Below are 20,195 nucleotides of genomic sequence, written 5' to 3' on the forward strand. Positions count from 1 at the left end.
GAGTCTCGTGAACCTTGTGATGTAGTTTTTACTACAGCGTGAAAGTGAGATGAAGTGTAATAACAAAGTGGGAAACCTTTTATGTCTTTCTGTGCATCATCTTTAGGTTCCTGTGGTGCGTTGTCTTCCCACTACTGTTTTACAGAAGCACAGTTCTGCAGAAATAGCAGTAGCAGGAGTCTGAGCTGTTGTGGAAGGCACGTTTAGACCGACTGTGGAGAGTAAAACAGATTTAATCAGATGATATTCTTGTTTTAAAACAGGCAGCATCTGTGATATGTGCAAATGCACATACATTTGTTTACGGATTTGTTTATTATTTGTAATTATGTCTCGTAATCGTGATGATTTCTTTGCATGGAGCTAGACTTCAGGGTGATTTCTGGATAACATGAGAAGAGGAAATGTTCCGTGCGCTGCTCATGTTCCAGCTCCTCATCATTACTTGCCTGGTACAAAGACTTAATTTAGAGGAACTCACTCACTCAGTCAATCAATCAGTGATCTCTTGTTTGCGTTCTATTTCTGCAGTCTCCTCATTTTGAAGACTAGTTTCTTTCTTTTTCAATAAAAGGCTGCTCTCACCATCAACCCACGTCACAGTGCATTTTTACAGCATTTACAGAATCAGACCTCAACCGCTGAAATAATTAGTTTTACTATGTACAGTTTCCTTTTCATACATCGCTACCTTTTTTATTCAATATAATTACGGGTTTTAACCTCAAAACCCGGATCCCCACCCCAAAGTTGATGGTAAATCATTTGAATTAATTTGCCCAAGGTCTCATGCAAACATGCAGTCTAGTGTATGTTTTCCAGTAAATTATATCTGATGGGGAATCTGAAGCTACTGAAGCATCTTTTATCACCTATGTGGATACCAGCTTTCATTGCCAAGCAAACACAGAGTAATCCTTCAAGTCACTAAGGTATGGATGAAATCAAATAGCATTTAGAGCATTTAACATTTTACGAGCATCTAAGTTCTGGGGCTCATGATGCAGAGGGATCTAACATGAGGAAGGCTGGACTCATTTTCCGAATGAAGTAAATCAGTCTTGTGCATCACATTGTCTGTGCATTTTGTACTTGGTCTTCATCCATTTTCTCCCATCTGCTGAAAACAGTAATGTTCCTACTTAGCCCTTTACATCTCTGTTGTAAGTTAAATAAATGTGTGTTTAAAATTGGGAGTGTTGATTAGCTGACACCTCTGGCATGATGTTTTTTTTTTTTTTTATATTTTATCACATACAACTCTAAGCACTGTTCAGGCCCTCAATTAAAGTGTATTTATGCATGCCCAATACCATGAGGGATAGAGGTTTATTTTGCTAAAATTCCCCAGTTTTACATCAAAATGACACAATTCTTACTTGTCTTTTTCTTTTCAAAATAACAGCAAAAGAGAAGTATTTGTTTTCATTCTTGCTTGTATGTCTGGATGGAGGTATGAACTTAAGACGAAAAGCAAATACGGCACATTCCTCAGAACACTCAGAACGGCAATGCATGATATTGCTCTAAAGTAAAGAAGGCACTCGTCTACTTATATCCCCAAATTTGCATCCTTTACTGTCACAGAATTTACATGTTGAGTTATGCTGCTCAAAGAAAAGCCGAGACAGACAAATGCGGTAACTGTACACCACAATAAAAAAGTGCTGTGTTAGCGACAGGTATTAGTCCACTGGCTGTTTGCCTCAGGCTTTGTAAAACTATTTTGACAGCTCACGCAGCTCCCATTCACTGCACAGTGACCAGAGTCGTCAGCACCTTTTCATAAACTAGCTGCCAACCATAGTGAACACGGGCTCACATATACCAAGTGCAGAGCTGATGGCTGTTATGACAGATATGACCACTTATAGATGTATATAACTATTACAGACTGGCCACACTATTCAGTTAATGGTGAACTATATTATTCCATTCACACACAAATACAGCAAAAGCATCAGTTGGTGACCCTTATGGCGGTTTTTAGAGACCAGGCCCACTTAGGTGATCACAGTGATTTTGTACAATTTGCCTTGTTGCTCCCCCCCCCCCCATAACTTTATCTTAAAAGCTGCCAATGAAGAGTGAATGAAAACTATTAATTTTAAAGGCCAGGACTCATTTTTCTTTTCCTGTAAATGCATCTGAATAATAACAGTGAAGAAGATTAATTGGTATGTAGGCGAGCAGAATAGAAATCATGTTGAAATTGCATGCAGGAGGCAGTGATATTATATCTGAGTAAGAGCCCCAACTACAGAGCCCTATATTAATAATGCAACAGGACCCCTAGGGCAGCCATCTATTTGCAGAGTCTCCCTTCAACATGTAGTCTCACACATGAATTCACACACACACACACACACACAGGATATGACTTTGGATTCATGTCATCATGCATTTTCTCTGTAGGCTGCCTTTCCAAGCAAAACTTTGTGGATTAGTTGTTAGTGTTGTTTGCGAACATATTCATTAGTCCTGTGTGATTTCTGTTTTCCAAAAAAAAGGGGGAAATTATACGATTTTTCTCTTTTTATGAAGGGATAAGTCAGTGTTTTGACATTTGACAAAAATACAACTTTTTCTTTTTCTTTTCCTTTTCTAGATATGCCTCAAGCATCACAGAGGCTGGATCTGTCTAACCTTGTTGTTGTTTGATGTAAAACCTCATGTTGTAATTGTATTTGTGTCAAAATAGCCTTGGTCATATATTCAGCTAATGTCTGTGTCTGTGTCACATACCCTTATTCATTTTATGCAGATACATTTTTTGCCGATTCACATCCATCTTAGTCCATTTGCATCTCCTCAAATGAAAGTTCGACTGCATCTCATACTCTCTCCAGTGGGACTTTACCATTACTTCAAGCAGATTAACGTCTCCGTTTTTTACACACTCTGACTTTGATGGCTGTAAATCTCTGATGCATTCCCTTTAAGGGCAAAAGATTTTCAAACTACCCAAGGGAGTGTTTCACATCTATTGGAGGAGATGATACCTCTGTTTGCTCTCCGCCCTCCTCTGTATCAAGGGTATTAGCTCGGAGAAGTAAAAAAGATAAATTGATGACAAATACGCCCTGGGGTTGTTATTGTTAAACCATATTCCATGATGTAGTGGCAGAGTTCAGCTAAGATAATGATAGTATCGTGTGTGTGAGTGTGTATCTGGAAGAAAAAAAAATGCTTTGGCGGCTCCTGGCATTGTTTTGACATCTGGATGGCATGTCTGCTTCTGAAATTGATCTCCCTCTCTTACAGGGACCTTAGAGAAATGTGTGCCTCTCTGTTACCTTTGGGCACGGATCAACAAAAACCACCAGAAACGTGTTTTCTTTCTTCTACTTCACCTTTTAACTTAGGATATAATTCACTTATGTCCACTTTGTTAGATTATGTATCCCGCGTCTTTACAGTGTTATCACACGACATAAGAGTTGTTGCCATGTGCAGTCAGTGATCCGTCCTTTCTGTGCTGTTCACTTCACGAAGTTTAAGAGTTAACCGAAATCTTTGATAAATATTTAATGGCATGGCTTCTAGTTGAAGGCTGAGGGATAGTTTTCAAACAAGCCCTGAATACCAATGTGAAGGCCTTACTTTTTTTTTTTTTTTTCCTGATGAATACAATGAAATTCTTTTTGTGTTTGATTGAATTTCATAACCAGAGTCCTCTTGTCACGGTTTGTCTAATGTGAATCTTTTACCGAGGAGAAAATGGTTTTCTGCAAGGATCAAAAATGATTGGCATTTGGAAATCTGCCTCTATATACAACGTCAATTCAAGGATCGTCATTTACAATGATGATAATAATAATAATAATAATAATAATAACAATAAAAACAACATTAAACCTTATCATAGTAACGATCGTAATTACAATTAGAAAACAGGCAGGCTTAATGCGTCCTGTATGTGTTTACAAATCTGAATATTAATTACACTGGTTACATTTAAACTAGTCAATAATGAGCATTAACAGAGTCAACACAAGCGCAACACATTCCCCTCTTATTAAGGAAAGATGCAGTCTGTACAAGGAAAACACTTGTTGCACTATATACACACTGCAGTTACCCTGGGAGTCTGGGAGCAGATACTGCAGATATATCTGTATTTTATCATTTGGATGAATGCTTTGTTGTAAACCTGTAATCTGATCATCTTACATGTGTGATAGCAATGCTTGACTGGATTTTAATCCTATCCCAATATTTGTTACATGAAAGGCAATAGGTCTTAGGAGCTTGATCCTGATCCTAGAGATATGTTTGAACTGCTCTGCACTTGTCTCCTTTCTCATTTTTTTTTTAAAATCATATCTTGTCTTCCTCAGGAGAAGAGGTGTCCATTGCCCTCTGTGCAGATGACCCACCACCCACAGAAGTGGTCTGTGAGGTGGCCTGTGCAGCAGACTGTGTGGTCAGCTACTGGTCCTCCTGGTCTCCCTGCTCCCACAGCTGTGCCACTAAGAGCTCAGAGGGCCGACAGAGCCGCACTCGCACTGTGTTGGCAATCCCAGGGAAAGGTACCACAGCATTCCATATACGTTTTTAGGCTTTTTACTCTGAAGCAAGGAATCGTTGATTGTTTTCAGCAGAACTTCACGTAACAATTTCCATTTCAAGTTGTCACTCCTAAGGTGTTTTCTTTTATTTATCTTCTTTATATGTTCTGTTGAAGAAATGTGACTTGTTTTTCAGATGAGATTAAGATTGTAGCAGTGTGTGTTTTCGTTGTCATATAAAACGTTCTAAAATAGTTCACGACAAAAGTGCAAATACAAAAATGTAGGCGCAAAAGAGGACAAAAGATCATGAAAGCAAATATACAGAAGCTATATAGTAACGAAAGCACCAGGTGTCTATACAGAAAAAGAATGACTAAAGCAATATCTCCGGTTCTGCTGCATTCATTTACACTTTTCTGTTCATTCTGTTTAGTCTGGCAATGTTTTTGCAGACTAATCCTGAATTGGCAGAATGCTGTGTTTTCCATATGTTTACAGAATCTGCTGCTGTGCTGGTAAACAAATCGCACCATGACATTGCAGATAACATTAATTTTTTAAAAAAAAACAATGAAAACAATGAAAACAATTGAATATTTCACTGCAGCTTTATTCAGATTTTCCATTTTTTTAATCTCAAATAAATCTGAACTTTGCGATGACCATTGATTATTGAGAACTCTCACTGTCTGGCCAGTTTTTCTCTGCCAACTCTGCCAAGTGATTCCATAAGTCAGACTGCAGAGGTGATTAAAGTAAAGAGCTATATTAATACAAGCACCACAGGAAAAACAATGACTGCAAAACTGTCTCCAGTGTCGTTGCATTTGTTTTTGTTCTCCCGTAGTGCTATGAAGCATGATTGCACTATGATGTTTTCAAACACGATTATTCTGTGTAAATAACGTCAATGGCCATCAAAACTGAGAAACCAAAATCAGTGGCCACATTTTTGTCTGCGTAATCTAACTGTTGTGTTTTCACAAGTCGGGCCGCAGAGCCTTGACAGCCAACGACTACCCGTTAATCCCCGTAACCACATGCATATCTTCACTGACAGCTCATGAAAGAATCTCCCAGCTTAAGCCATGGGTTCCACACAGTGCTGGTATGTGTCTGTTTGTCTGTGCGTGCGTGTGTGTGTATTATTGTGTGTCCTTACATCCGCTTGTTTGCGTGTAAAAAGGGTTGGGAATGCCAAACAGACCTGAAGGCGCAGGTGTTTATTTAATTGTGTCATGGTGACAAACTCACGCGTGCCTCACTGTGACTCTCACTGCAGGGCAGATGACACTGACAGTCCTCTCTTTGATTTACTTCTCTTTGCATTCCTTGCACAGACCGGAGAATTCTCAGTGCACATGAATATATTAATGTATGCACGCCACTCAAAACACACATGGACATGTAGGCATGTGCAAGTTTGCACAACACACACATAATGTACAATGCATGCAGTAACTGATCTCCAAATGACATTGTGTGACTGTAAAATAGAGGAAAAGATGACATCTACGTAAATATATTTAGTATAAGACAACCAGAGCACAGGGAACAAAGACTGGCCAGGGTTGTTATTGTGTGTGGTTGGACACAGCAATTTGAATTGGCCCGTGGATTGTGTTGCAGTGACCTGACTGTGACTTTACATTTGTTGTTCAAATTCTACCTGTAAACTTGTAAAGTGTCTGCTCAGCTAAGCTGGAGGGGGAAAAAAGGATTTCTTATGCTGCCAGCAGTCAATGATGAATGTTAGCTTTTGACTCGCAGTGATTTACAACAGCTTGTGAGTTTTTTTTCCTGTAAATCACACGTTCTTTTTTTAATAATACTACTTTGTTTGACAAATGTTACTTTTAGCTTTCATGAATACACTCACCTGTTCCTCATACAGGGATATGACATTTTTTGCTTACTCCTGCAGTTTTCATGTCTTTCACTCTGTTGTCTCTTCTTGTACTTCTTCTTCTTCTTCTTCTTTTCCTTTCGGCTGCTCCTTTCAGGTGTCGCCACAGCGAATCAACCTCCTCCATCTCACCCTGTTCTCTGTATCCCCCTCTCTCACACCAACTAACTTCATGTCCTCTTTCAATACATCCATAAACCTTCTCTTTGGTCTTCCTCTGGACCTCCTGCCTGGCAGTTCCAACCCCAGCATTCTTCTACCAATCTACTCACTATCCCTCCCTTGTACATGACCAAACCATCTCATTCTGGCTTCTCTGACCTTATCTCCAAAACATCTAACATGTGCTGTTCCTCTGATTGACTCATTCCTGATCCTATCCATCTTCGTCACTCCCAAAGAGAACCTCAACATCTTCATCTCTGCTTTGTCTCTTCTTGTACGTCAGACGGAAAGGAGTGTCCTGCAGCTTCGGCCTTGGAGGAGTGGAGAGTCTGTAATGACCACCCGTGCGTGGTGTTCTACTGGGAGGCCTCAGCATGGGGTCCCTGCATCGAAGACACCTCCATGGATCTCAATGGAACCGGCCTCTGGGATGGGAGCCCTACCTGTGCTGTGGGTGTCCAGATCCGGAAGGTCAGCTGTGTGAAGACGAATGTTGGACCTGTCATAAGTAAAAGGTAAACTGTGCATTTCAACTTTAAATGTCAAACTTTGCTTGATTGGTGTAGTGGTTAGCACTGTAGTGGTTAGCACCCCGGTCGAAACAAGGGCCATTCTGCATGGAGTTTGCTAAGTTCAAAAACATGCAATATGGGGATGAGTCGGACACTCTAAATTGACCTTAAATGTGAGAGTGGATGGTTGTTCGTCTCTATATGGTCCTGTGATGGACTGGCCATCTGTCCAAGGTGTGACCCCGCCTATTGCCCTATGTCACCTGAGATTGGCACACCTCATGTGCAGGATAAAGCGGTGGAAAATGGATGGATGGATTTGAATGGCTCCTTCCTTCCTTTTCCCTGCTCAGCTCTTGATTATACATATCAGTTGCATTACTGTCACTCCTAACTAACATCTCCCCAGGTGCATCAGCATGATTCATATGCGTTTTCACTCTGAAAATCTGTCGTTCATTCCCATAAAATGTAAGTAAATGTGGCTAATAGTTGAGACAGTTTTTGATTCGCATATTTGTCTCTTAGAGTTTCTTGAAGTTTCAAATGCACAAACTAAAAAACGAAACTGTCTACTCAAGTTATGTTTTTGACAGTTGTGTTTTCTTCTCCTATTGCTGTCTGACACGACTGCTTTGCTTAGATTTGCATAGCAAACAACAACTCCCAAGACAAATGGATGGTAAATTATGGCTGAGGACTAAGAGATATGTGTGGAATCTGTGGGTGGAGTTGAGAAAGGATCATATTTGACTTACAGAAAAAGCAACACAATATTATCTTCTTTTTTTTAAAAGTGTCCTTCTTGAAGATATCTATACTATAATACTTTTACTTAGTGACAAATGACCCAAATGACTTGATGCACTGTGAAATTCTATCTTTTTTGCTTTCTGCCTGTTTAGGATTTTTGTGTGTGTGTCTGCGTGTGTGTGAATCAGAGGTTCATTTTGCTTATGTGCTGCTATTATCTACTCCTTTTCCAGCAATACAATATTAAACACTGCTTAGGGCTTTTGCACTGTCATTGTAATGATGTTATATCCTACCACAGGTAGATACATTTATAAATAATTCACAAAGTTTGCCCTTCTTTAGCTCAATATAATATTGACAGGGCCATAAAGTGGATTATGGAGAGAGTTTTTTTTTTCTGTGTGTGTGCCCGTTCTATCTTCCACCACAGAGGATTTAATGAAAACTGTCATTTCTGCTCCACAAACAGATCTCACCTGCACAGCGTGCTGTGAATTCAATCACTTTAGCACGTAACACACAGCCCCGCATGTTGCTTTTCATCATAGTTGTTTCTGACTGTCAGTCACAAGTGGGTTTGTGGTGCAAAGCTGTGTAAGACATCGTCCCGATTTGATTATGTCGTGGAAGATAAATGCACGTAGTTGACACGTATGTGTCCTGCAACCACAGAAGCATCATTCATACACTGAAAAGGGATAAAAACTAAAAAATCAAGCGAGATAATTCAGAGTTCGTATCTTCAGTCTTAAGTGATACAGCATTGTCCCCACTATAAATCATTCCTAATGAAGAGAAGAGTCACTTCAGTCAGCAAACATCTAAGCCGCATGCTTGGCACTAATCTCCACAGTGAGCAGGGGCTCAATCAAAGGTTCGTGGGTCTTTTTTTTTGCTGAGTTTTCCAGAAAACAGTGATTTTAAAATTTGCAAATATTAATTCACAAAGAAAATGAGTGAATAAATAAATATTGTATCCTGAAACATTTTTTGTCACCAAATTATAACATGAACTGATATGAAAGTCCATCCATCCATCCATCCATCTGTTATGGAGATTTCTGATTGAGTCAGTGATGAGTTAGATTGAGAGATTTTATTGAAGACGGCTGACATTAGAGGAGAATTGAGACAACGTCAATGAACGGTAAGGCATCATCGCAGATTCTGGTGAAGCAGTGTGCCAATTCTGAGACTGAGAGTTAGTAAGCCTTTGAGATAGTGTATCAGGTCCAGACGCCTGGCGCCGTGGTTTCGAGGGAGGGAACCTTGAAAGGCGCCTAGAGTTTGTGTCTTATCGTAGGTTGTGGCTGTTAATATTGAACACCAGGTCTGGTTATAAGAATATGTGAGTAAGTTGGCTGAAGATTAGAATTTTCTTTCACATCATCCATCCATCCATTTTCCAAAAAAGAGAAGAGAAAAGAAAAGAAAAGAAAGAGTCTAAAAGAGAGTCGGCCTATAATTGCAATAAAACGTGCCCGTATTAGCTAACCATGTCACATTTAAACTTTGTGGACTTGACTCTCAAGTCTGACTCCCTCATTCTCAGTGCACAACATTTCCCCAGCTGCTGATGTCCTCTGGTGTACAGCACTGCAAAGAGAGAGAGAGAGAGGGAGACAGAGAGAGAGGGAGAGCGAGAAGGGGAGGGAAACATCTTGAGAAGGATGATGGATTTTATGTTTCCTGCTTCCTTATATTTTGACATACTTTGATCTCATTTCTGTGCATGCCGGTTGTTTGCAGTTGGAGGAAGGGAGCATCATGCTGGGACTCTTGTGAGTCCTGGATTTGGTTGTAGGGCAAATTATGTCACTCAGTCAAGATTTTGGAATCTCTCTCTCTCTCTCACACACACACACACTCTTTGTCAGCTCACACATTAAGCCTATCAGCTCACACACTGTGTTTCTCAGTAGAGCAGTATTTTGTTTTCGTGTCACCCAGTGGTATTCCGGCGCTGCACACAGAGTGATGCATTTCAGATCACGACTGATGGAGGAAAGCCGAAGAGCTGTGGACCTGGCGTTGTGCTCTACAGACTAACCTGAGACGTGTTGAACGTCTGAGCTGAAAACACCAAAAAGCGCCGACAAAAATAGTGATAGACTGGTAATGTTGTTGTTTTGCGTGGCAGTTTGCATTCCTCCCACCATTTTCAGGTTTAATTAGTGGCCATGCTGTGGATTGATTCATTGATCCCTCTGGCGGAACACAAAGTACACATTGAAAGAAGGCTGAAGTGTCCTGTGCATGTAAATAAATACAAACACCTCATGGGTTTGTCTGTGAGCTCCACACTCAGATGATGATCTCTGCGGTTTTCTCACTATGAGAGACACTTGGCACACTTCTTATTTGATCTATCGCTGATATAAAAAGTATTGATCGAGTGCAGGGTTAATAAGATAACAGGGTTTTAAAAATGTTGATTTTAAAAAAACAAACACCCAACTGGTTTCTTATGAAACATAAAACATGAGAGAATAGTGGGCGGATTTTATGTTTTCATAAAGCTATGTGTTCCCCTGAAAGCAACTGAATGTGTGACAGGACTATGAATTTTTACATTTGTCCACCCCCTTTTCTTGAGCATACAGGCGGGAGGACACGTAATCAATCATGTCTTCTGTGGGGAGATATGTGATGTCAAGGACAGGGCAGTTGTTTCGCTGCGCTGTCCTGTTACCTAGCACAGTTAGAATGTTTATTATTAACTTCGTGGCAGATGAAAGAGAGTCATCGACGCGGTTCTCCTCCTTTGTTTAGGTGTCCGGATTCATCTCGACCAGAAACCGTTCGACCCTGTTTGCTTCCCTGCAAGAAAGACTGCATCGTGACGCCCTTCAGTGAATGGACAGCCTGCCCATCAACCTGTATGCAAGGTACACATGTACATCTGTCTCTGTTAATGTGGACATCTGACATGTACATGCAGATTGCTGATTAAGTTTTGTACAAAGGAAAAGGAAAAAAATGATAAAGCAGATATACTGTATAATAGCACTTGTTATGAACATGTTTTTGTCATTTAAAAAGTAATATAACTTCAAAACACTAATGCTTCCTTTCAAGCAACTTTAGATGCTTTAACTGGACTGAGGCTTATAGTATATAAACATACCTGTACACAGTGTTAACCCTTTAACACTGAACGTGTCACAGATGACACGTTTGCACAAGTGCACTTTGCATCACCGCCGTTTACGCAACGGTGTGTGCTATCGGAAAGATTTCAGCGATTTCTAACAGGCGTTGGAACTGTGGTGTTTGTTCTAAACAAAACTTCTTTATCTTCATTTAAAATTGTTAATACGTCATTTTAACATGCAGTAATTTGTAAATAACTGCCAGATATTGAAAGTTATTCTCGAAAAATGGGCAAAAGCACTGAACTCACAGGGCATTTTGAGGCTTAGGTGTTAAAGAGTTGAATTTGAAACAATTAATCCGTTTGTCAATCAAATGAATAGTTAATTTTGTAATAAAAAAAATGAAAGCTGTTCCATCCTGTGCAATCTTAATATTTTATGCAAGTTGTCTTTCTCTTAAATATAAAATTTTAGTTTTTAAAATGTTTTAAACTCATACAACAAAAAAAAAGTACAATGCCAGTGTGTGTTTTGGGAAACTGAGTATTTCCTTCTGCTTATTTGTCATTATATTGAGTAAATGTACGGAAATTATTCCAAAATGATAGTCACACACAAATACATTGTTGTCCCCTCGTTTCACTAGTGTATTCAATTAAAGCTAAATTGATGGTGTCAAGTGTCCATTACATTAAGCTGACACATCAAGAGGGAAATGGATATTTAATAGGTTCCAAGTATGTGTACACTAAATATCATGGACATCAAAGTCTGTAATTGTTATTTAAAAGGCTGGAGCCAGCGTCTCTGTAAATATTCTGTAGTCTGCTGGGTCTACTGATGATGTAATCACTTTCTTAATTGCACCATTTTCAATGTTTAGTAATTAGTGTTGTGCAATGAGCCTTGGATCTTGAGCCGAATGAAGCAATTACGCTGTGGTGTGTCCAATGCTTCACTGCAGTCAAGTGGAGGACATCACAGCCACAAGGGCACATGAGTCAGGACCAGATCCACATTGACACTACTTGTTTAAGCCACCTCTTCCACACTGGCGATATTGAATATCCAATCATTTTGGTGTCCTAGACGTGATACAGACTGTCGGAATATTGCCCTGAATATCATTTGATTTCCTCTTTCCCTCTGGAAGTCGTTCATTTAACTTCAACGGTGAAAGTAATGGACCTCTGGAAGCAGCCCTTTTGTAAAGACTGTGTTTCATGTTGAACAGAAAATACAACCGCTGCCACGCAGTCTCGATACAGGACCATCATTCAGAGGTCTGCAAATGGAGGTCAAGAGTGTCCTGACACGCTGCATGAAGAGAGAGAGTGTGAATCACTTCCAATCTGTCCAGTGTACAGGTAATAGCGCCGTTCATTCCTCTTACCGATCTAAGTAATTACCATTTATCAGTGTAAACACATAACAGTAAACATAACTGCATTGTGTTATAGGTTAGTAAGTTGATTTAAAGAGGTATGCACTGTTGGTAGACAGTACATTTAATAAGATAAAGGGGTGTGAGTTATAGTGTTAAGATAGTTTCACAACATTAATCTTATAGCTTAGTCCATTTATTTGTTAAAGCCTTTTTTGCTTATTTTGTTAGTCAATAAAGTTTTGGCACAGATGATTTAGACATTTAGACAGTATCAACAAAGCTGTCCTCCACTCGGCTTCAAGCAGTGTGTGTTCTGTGATATTTTTTTTTTTTACCTTTAACACCCAGGCAACTTCCTACATTGATTGCTATCTGAATTGCCCCGGAGACAAATAGCTTTTTTGAATTTGAATGAAAAAATTGTCTTAGAAACAGATCACACATAATTAAGGTAAATCATTTGGTATAATTACTTTTTTTAATCAATGTGGAAAAAAAAAACATTAGACAGTGTAAAACTAGCTTAAGGGTAAATGACAGCATGGATATGTTTGTGTCGTGTTTTTAATAACATTATTCTTAGCACATCTGGATCTGCACTCCAACTGCACACACCTCTTAATAGATTACATTCACGGAGTTCTGATGTTGTGGAGTTCTGATGTTGGCTACATTTCCAGATCACCAAGTATGAAAGAAAATAAGTGAAACTGTTGTGTTTATTATATAATAATAATAATAATAATAATAGTAGTACACTTACTGCCTTCTTCAAGTCTTTGTGTGTTTATGTTTCCATGTAGGTGGAGGACACATAAGTGGCACAGTTGCACTCTGGTTCCAGAATCAGTTCGACGTGGATTAAGTGGACCAGGAGAAAGCTGTGGGAGGGGTCTCGAAACAAGAGGCAAGTGTTATCCCATGAATTAATGTGCTGTCAACACGTCAGCAGTTGCTATTATCGCCACAAATCCATGCGTTGCTTTTCCAACCATTTACTTTTCTGCGTGTAATGAGAGTTAACAGAGAGTCCCCGCAGAACTGTCCCTTTAACTAACCATGGTGACGGAAACAAAAAGCAGGCAATTTGTGTAATGAGATGAGTTTTCCTGTTTGTCTTCTTGTAGGTTGGCATTTTCATTTCTATTTAAATCTTTCAACTTAGCTGCATAATTAAGTTTGGCAAAAAAAAAAAAAACTTCCATCAGTGCCTTTCCAAAACTTTAGTTTTTTTTTAGTTTTTCATTAAATGAATTGTGTGCTTGAGATTCCGGGGGTTGTGAAAGTCAGACGGTGAAAGAGTGTTGAGATTTACAGTCAGCAACATGAAGACTGAAAATACTCACAACAAAGATATACACAATATATTCAGATTTGACCTCCAGTCCACTGTACTGAGGACTAGAGAAGGGAGTTTTTCAGTAACATGGCATCACAAACAATCTCTTGATAAAATGAACATATTATATGTTTACAATGTTCACAAACTTCAACAAATACTGTATATTGGCACTGTATATGCCAACATCTGTATATGCGCCCATCATAAAAAAAGAAGAAAACATAAATATTTGAGAAATCTTTCAAAAATGTGTTTAAAACTAAAAATGTTATTAATATTTATTTGGCAAACAACAAACTTGAATTCACCTTTTTTTAACCCAAATATGAGCCGGCCCTTCTTTGAGAAGTCAGAAATTAATCAAGCGTAACATTTAACCACTAAAACACACATTTCTATAATTTGATTAATCTTAATCAAGACATAATAATGTGCTTTTTACAATAATAATGCTATTTTACAATTAAAAATACTAATAAGCTTAGTACATCTAACATAAAAAATGATATATTGTTTTATGTTTTATGGTATTATTATCGATAATAATTACCGATACTACTGCTGTGCATGGCATGTTTCCTTCTTAATGATAAACCATGACCTCTGCGAGGGTGTGAAATTGTTTTTAAACTGTGAAAATTGTCCCATGTACCGTCCCTCATTTCAGAACTACGGGAAGTTTCAAGCCTAGCTCCACCCCCCCCCCCCAAAAAAAGACATTGGCTCAGATCATTAAAAAAGCCAGAGTGTTAATTGGATCATTTTAGACCCGTTTAAGAGTGGAGCAAATGTCTCAATAAGTCCCAGAAAGTGGCTGTTCCGTTCGCTGATGCCATCCAGGTGACGTTTATAGTGGCTTACTCTAGTGCCTTGAGAAGTTTCGAGCAACTTTTGCTCTCGCCGTTGCTCACATTTTAGTGGGATGAATATTTATACCTGACATTTCTCACTTGAATTTCTGTGACTTTTCGGTGAGAAATGTTTGTATTGTTCCCAGGTTAAGAGTAACCCTCGCTGACCTTTAGAGGTTTCTATTTGAATATGATTAGAAAATGATGAAGTTAAATACCTGTGACATTTCACAAATTGAAGTACGAGTCTGGAGTTTGCAGTCGGGGAAAAGGAACACTTTTTAAATATAGAATTTTGAACTCCTGACTTTATCCCGGGTTTTGTTTCGCTCAGCAGATCGCTGCAGCAACTCAATGAAAAGGACACACAAATGTCAAATTGGGGTATAATTAGGACACAATAACTGGGACAGGACCATATAAAGAGCACTGAAACATTGAATAAGGGCACATCAAGAAATAATGACACAAGGTTATAGCATAGGTTTCTCAATTATTTTAATTTAATGACACTGCTCTTCAGTGGTGAAGCCCTGTGCATCTCCCACCTCTCAGCCAAAGGTTTAATGCAGTCTATATAGATATAGATATAGATATATAATGAAGAATGAAGAACAGAATAATAGGGCTCAGTCTGTCTCTGATTCACTTCTTCTGTCTTTTTGTTATCACTTTAACATAAAGTTCACTTACTGTCACAGTCTTTCAATATTGCATTACTTTTCCAGGGGCTGCAGTTACCCTCTGTGGGAAGGATGTGTCAGCTGGTTTCTACTTCAAATGTTTCTATTCTGCTATTCAATTCTATCGATTTTCTGCTGCCTCATGAAGTCAGACGTTCATCAGTCAGTACGAACGCTATATTAAAATCCATATTTTATCACCCCTATATAAACTGTCAACACTGGACACGGCGACACAGTCCTGCAGTTCGGCGCTGCACCATGGGGATGTAATTATGTGTGTTCTGTCCTGTGGCCGCAAACAGCCGGTGGAAGTGTTTCTCATCCCGCCGCTCTGACCTTTGCTGTGGTAATAAGCAGCAACGATGTGTCACACTTGAGGCAGATTTTAGAAGTTGAAATAAGCTTAAGTTATTGCAAGGTTCACTTTCGTCTCTATTTCTGCCAGTTCTGCATAAATCTCATCCACCCGTTTACATGTTTGCGCTGACTTTGTTGCGTTCAAATATCACTGAATGCCAGTATTTGCTTGTTTTCAGTGTGAGCGACTGCATGATAACAGAGAGGCATATTCAAGCTCACGTCCTCTTTAGAAGCGTTCCTAACGTCCCTTGGGGCGAGCTGTATATTGGTTTCCTTTTCCTTTTAAAATGTGTGAGTTTTAGTAGAAATGTGTAACTCCAGGAAATAGGTGTAGACACCTTGTGATGATGAAACATTGAAATAGGTCTTACGGAATAGTACAAACGGCACGAGGGATTTTCACCCCAATCACAACTAGTCGACTGCCGACTGCATTCTGCTCCCCGCGCTCGGGCTTCTAGCTTACGGTTAAAATCATTGCCAAGGTTTTCAAACTAGCTCGCAAATTAGTTTGTGGTTTACAAATCTGAGAGTAAATGTTTCTTTCCAAAAAGCTGCATGTTGATTGAATGCTAAGTATTATATATATATATGCATTGACCCGACATGCCAGTGCCTCATTAATAAGCGCAATTAAATGAGAGGTTTTGTGAAGAGGGTGGTCATGGAGTGGTCAGTACTGTCACCTAATTGCTAGAAGGTTCATGCAGGTTAGATTTGTTGGAGAATAAATTGCCTTCACTTGTGAATGTGAGCATCAATAGTTGTTTTTCTATGGCTCCACTCAGACCTGCTATTAACATGCAGAGATATGATCACTAGTGGATAGTGCCAATGCACTATGACTGTTCTCACCTGGCACTGACATGGTTGTTGGACGAGTCTCCTGTGACGACTTGTGATCAAATACTGATGTCATGTCTAATCATGAGAAAGCAAATGAAGTTTTTAATGACGCTGTACACAGATGTGTTAGTGTGAGTGTCTATATCAGCACAAGTGACAAGGAGAGAGTAGGAAGAAGTGAACCAAAGCCCCGCTCACGCTGCTGTAACTTGAAATAAGATTGTAGCCATTTGAAAAAAAAGAAATAATGATTATTAATGATAATATGGTGGCAGTGGCTACAAATAAATTAAAATATTGGCACTGAGTAGTGACAAAAAAAACTACAACTTTTAGTGAATTTGCAGGGGGTCGGAAGAAGTCAGCTGATAAAGTTGGCTCTAATGTGTCCCCAGACGAAATGGGTGCATTTTGACCTGTACTTAGACTTTAGAGCTGTTCACATGTGATTGGATCAGGTCTGAACAGGGTCTCTGTGTGTCTCCTGTGATAGACTCATCTATCCAGGGTGTAACCTGCCCAACATCTACAAATCTACCCCAACCCATTCGACCCTAACCCTCTGAAGGATAGGTGTTATAGCTAACTGTATGACTATGAGAGAATTCTAATTTTCATTTGATTGCAATTCATAGGGAAAACATTCATTTTCTAAAATGATTACAAAACGCTTTAGAAGCTATTAACCATAAATCACCATTATTAACTGAAAACATGGTGCAATGAGCCATAACATATTAACTCAGTCTTGCAGTAATGCTGTGCGTCCTACTTGTATTTTTCTTCTATCAAAGCTTCATAAAAAAAAAAAAACAATTGACAACATCAAATATATTGACTGAAACAGAGGATGAGAGAGAGTCGGACAATATTTACCGCTCTGCTTTAAATTGAAAAGCAATGACTGGCCATGCGGGCACCTGTGACTCGAGACCATGCAGCAGTGTCCTGTCGAAATGAGAAAGAGATGCTGCAGCGGAGAGCAATGTTTCTCCCCGAGTTTGCCAGTGAATTATGATAGAAAGTTATTAATACATTTAAACAATATTTACCACTATGCTAGTCCTTCAGTAAGTTCTTTAAATTAATGTGTTTTTAACTCTCAGTGGCGTCAATGCATGCAAGCAGAGGTAAGTGGATACAGATGGCAATTTCTTTTTCTGTTTTGTGATAATTATTATTTTTTGCATCGATTCATAATTATGTGGAAAAAAACGAACGTGCAACACTGCACATCTGCCCGGACGGATATTTTCACGACATAGACCAAGTTATATAGTGGAAATGTGTGAAGCTGTTGCTGATAACACCTTCCTTAGTGCAAGGAATAAGCTAATGAATTTCCTACTAACACACGTCTTTATTCAGCCTACTTGTCATGAAAGATAGGCATCGGACTGGAACTGTACTGAGAAAATATTCAGTCGAAAATGAGTCATGTTGATGATCTTTTGCCTCTGGAGAAATGAAATGTGCCTTAATGGTTATGATAAAGGCAATCCACATTACTCTTGGTTGGGCATCACATGTTAAACCAGTAATATGTTAGACTTAACAGGAATATTATACACGATGGGAGGAGGATTTAGATCGATTAAAAAAAAAAAACTAGTATAATGGGTAATGGTAGATATGAAATGCTGTGGGCTGGATTGATAAAATATAATGATATTTAAAGAATGTCATTTTTATCCACTATGTCCTTTAGACAAGATTTTCAAAAATTGGAGAGTGTCGGGCCTCTTCAAAAGATGTCCTTTCAGCTGGGCCTCAAAGATGTTCACCTTTCTAAGTAGCTGTTCAATTAAAGATTATCCCTGACAGTCGGTTGAGATTGTGTGATAAAAAAAGTTTGACGATGTGAAGGGCCACACAAATAAACTTTGGCAACCAGAGGCTGGAATAATTATGGTAAAAACTGATGGTTTTGAGTTAAAAACCAGAATGTCAGGACTTGCTGTGCTGAGCTCACAGGCAGTGACAGAATGGGGTTGTCACTGGTGAAGAAGGTAAAAATAAAGAGAGAATACTACCCTCTTTAAATACCAAGAGAGAAGTCCATTGTATGATTATTCCCACTGTTAATTCCCACTAATTGGACAAATCCTGTATAGCTCTTAATGATTAGATGCTTCTCAAGCAGGCTTGTTAAAAGGAGAATTAAGAGTCACCTTCAGATGTCCCTTACATTCATCATATTATCAGTGTTTAAACCTGAACAAGCTTTTATTTCACAGTGATTTGACTGCACACGTTACATAAAGTCACATGAATAAAAAGCCTTTGCGGAGGCCTTGTATGTAAATGACCCTCCCACACGTTCCCAGCATGTAGAAATCCAAGCGTGTTTTTGTCAGAGGGCAAAATTTCAAAGTCAAATAGAAATCAATAAAATGGATTACAGACATGTTTGTTGATCAGTGAATCCTCAAAGATATTGCGGTGTTGAGTGAAGGAGGATGAGATCCTCCCACTTTAACGTTGCTTTCCTTAAATCCCGGCGTGTGTTGGAACATTTTGTCCTATGTGTGGTACTGACAATGTCTCGGGGAAACGGTGTCCCCCACTTTTTACTATCTGTGTCTGCTTTTTTCACCCCCTCTTTTTATTTGACTTCTTTGGTTCATTCAGTCTGTATTCATAACTGTTTCTGTGGATCCTCATTAAAGTTGCTTCCTGTGTAAGCCGGGGCAAAACCAGCACTTCCTGATGAATTATTCCTGCGCACACGCCAAGCCAAGTACTGTGCAGACTTAAATATCAAATACGAAAAGCTATTTGTTTCCCACCTTTTTAAAAAAAAACAAAAAAAAAACATTATTAATTAATGTGCTTTCATGTGATCCACATTTTGCTTAATTTTAACGTCCTGCAAAAGTGATAGTCCCATTGCTTTCCTTTTCAGCTTGTTACTGTGATGCATGAAATGCGAGAAGTGATTAATGTTGCTATGTAAAATGTTTCTTGAGAATGGTAACAATAGAGATTGTCTTTTCCCACCACAGGTTCCCTCTGCAGAGTAAATTATTAGATTTTGGAGCACCCAGCTGCATACATTTGCATACTAATGCAAGTCACTTTGACACTAGTATTATGTGCTTACACAAGGTTTTTCTTGACATATTTTGTGAACTAGCTTTTATTTGCACTGCTGGTTGTGTTAATACTTCCATGAATGTAAGAAGTTTAAAGGTGATGTTGGGGGGAAAAACAAAAATGTGTACAACAGCGACGTTTAGCGTTTAAAACGGTTGCGTGAAAGCATGTCAGAGAGTTATCACAGCATGTGAGGACCTGACAAGGTGACAGAAACGGACCATTGAAATATTATATACATTAAATATCCACCAACAAATGGATTGAGAGAAAGGGAGAAGGAGAGCGTTAGCTAATCTTACGTTTGCGGCCCACTTTTGTGTGTGTATATGCAGCATTTCAAAATTGTATGACACATCATGGTCATTTTATCAAGATTATACTTTTATTTAATTTTTTTTTTACCTTTCTATATGAACTTTATGAATATTCAGTATTTGCAGTGTGTGTAGTGCCTCCGTACGATACACCTTAACATGCAAACGACACCACATTTTTCCGTCTTAACTCTTCCCCTCAAATAAAATGATGTGTTTCCTTCATGACAAAGAGCCGCTGCCTTCCTCCCGTCTGTGACAGATTCCATTTCGCTGTAAGAGATATTACAAATTGCAAAAGAATTTGAGCAGGAATATTTTTGCAAAGTTATCAAAAGTAGCCTATAGCTCCCCTGAAAGTC

General features: G+C 38.9%; 1 protein-coding gene across 2 annotated transcripts in view; it reads left to right on the forward strand.

The window, feature by feature from the left end:
• The window catches only part of thsd7ba (thrombospondin, type I, domain containing 7Ba), a 164,762-nt gene that overhangs the window by 101,556 nt on the left and 43,011 nt on the right, over positions 1-20,195 (forward strand). For both annotated transcript variants that reach the window (XM_058622672.1, XM_058622671.1), the window contains exons 9-13: positions 4,341-4,532; positions 6,869-7,100; positions 10,626-10,741; positions 12,183-12,315; positions 13,139-13,242. In XM_058622672.1, the coding sequence (XP_058478655.1) occupies positions 4,341-4,532; positions 6,869-7,100; positions 10,626-10,741; positions 12,183-12,315; positions 13,139-13,242 (777 nt within the window). The remainder of the gene's footprint in view (positions 1-4,340; positions 4,533-6,868; positions 7,101-10,625; positions 10,742-12,182; positions 12,316-13,138; positions 13,243-20,195) is intronic.

The sequence above is a fragment of the Solea solea genome, chromosome 2 (genome assembly GCF_958295425.1).
Source record: "Solea solea chromosome 2, fSolSol10.1, whole genome shotgun sequence".
In the NCBI taxonomy this organism is placed as follows: domain Eukaryota; kingdom Metazoa; phylum Chordata; class Actinopteri; order Pleuronectiformes; family Soleidae; genus Solea; species Solea solea.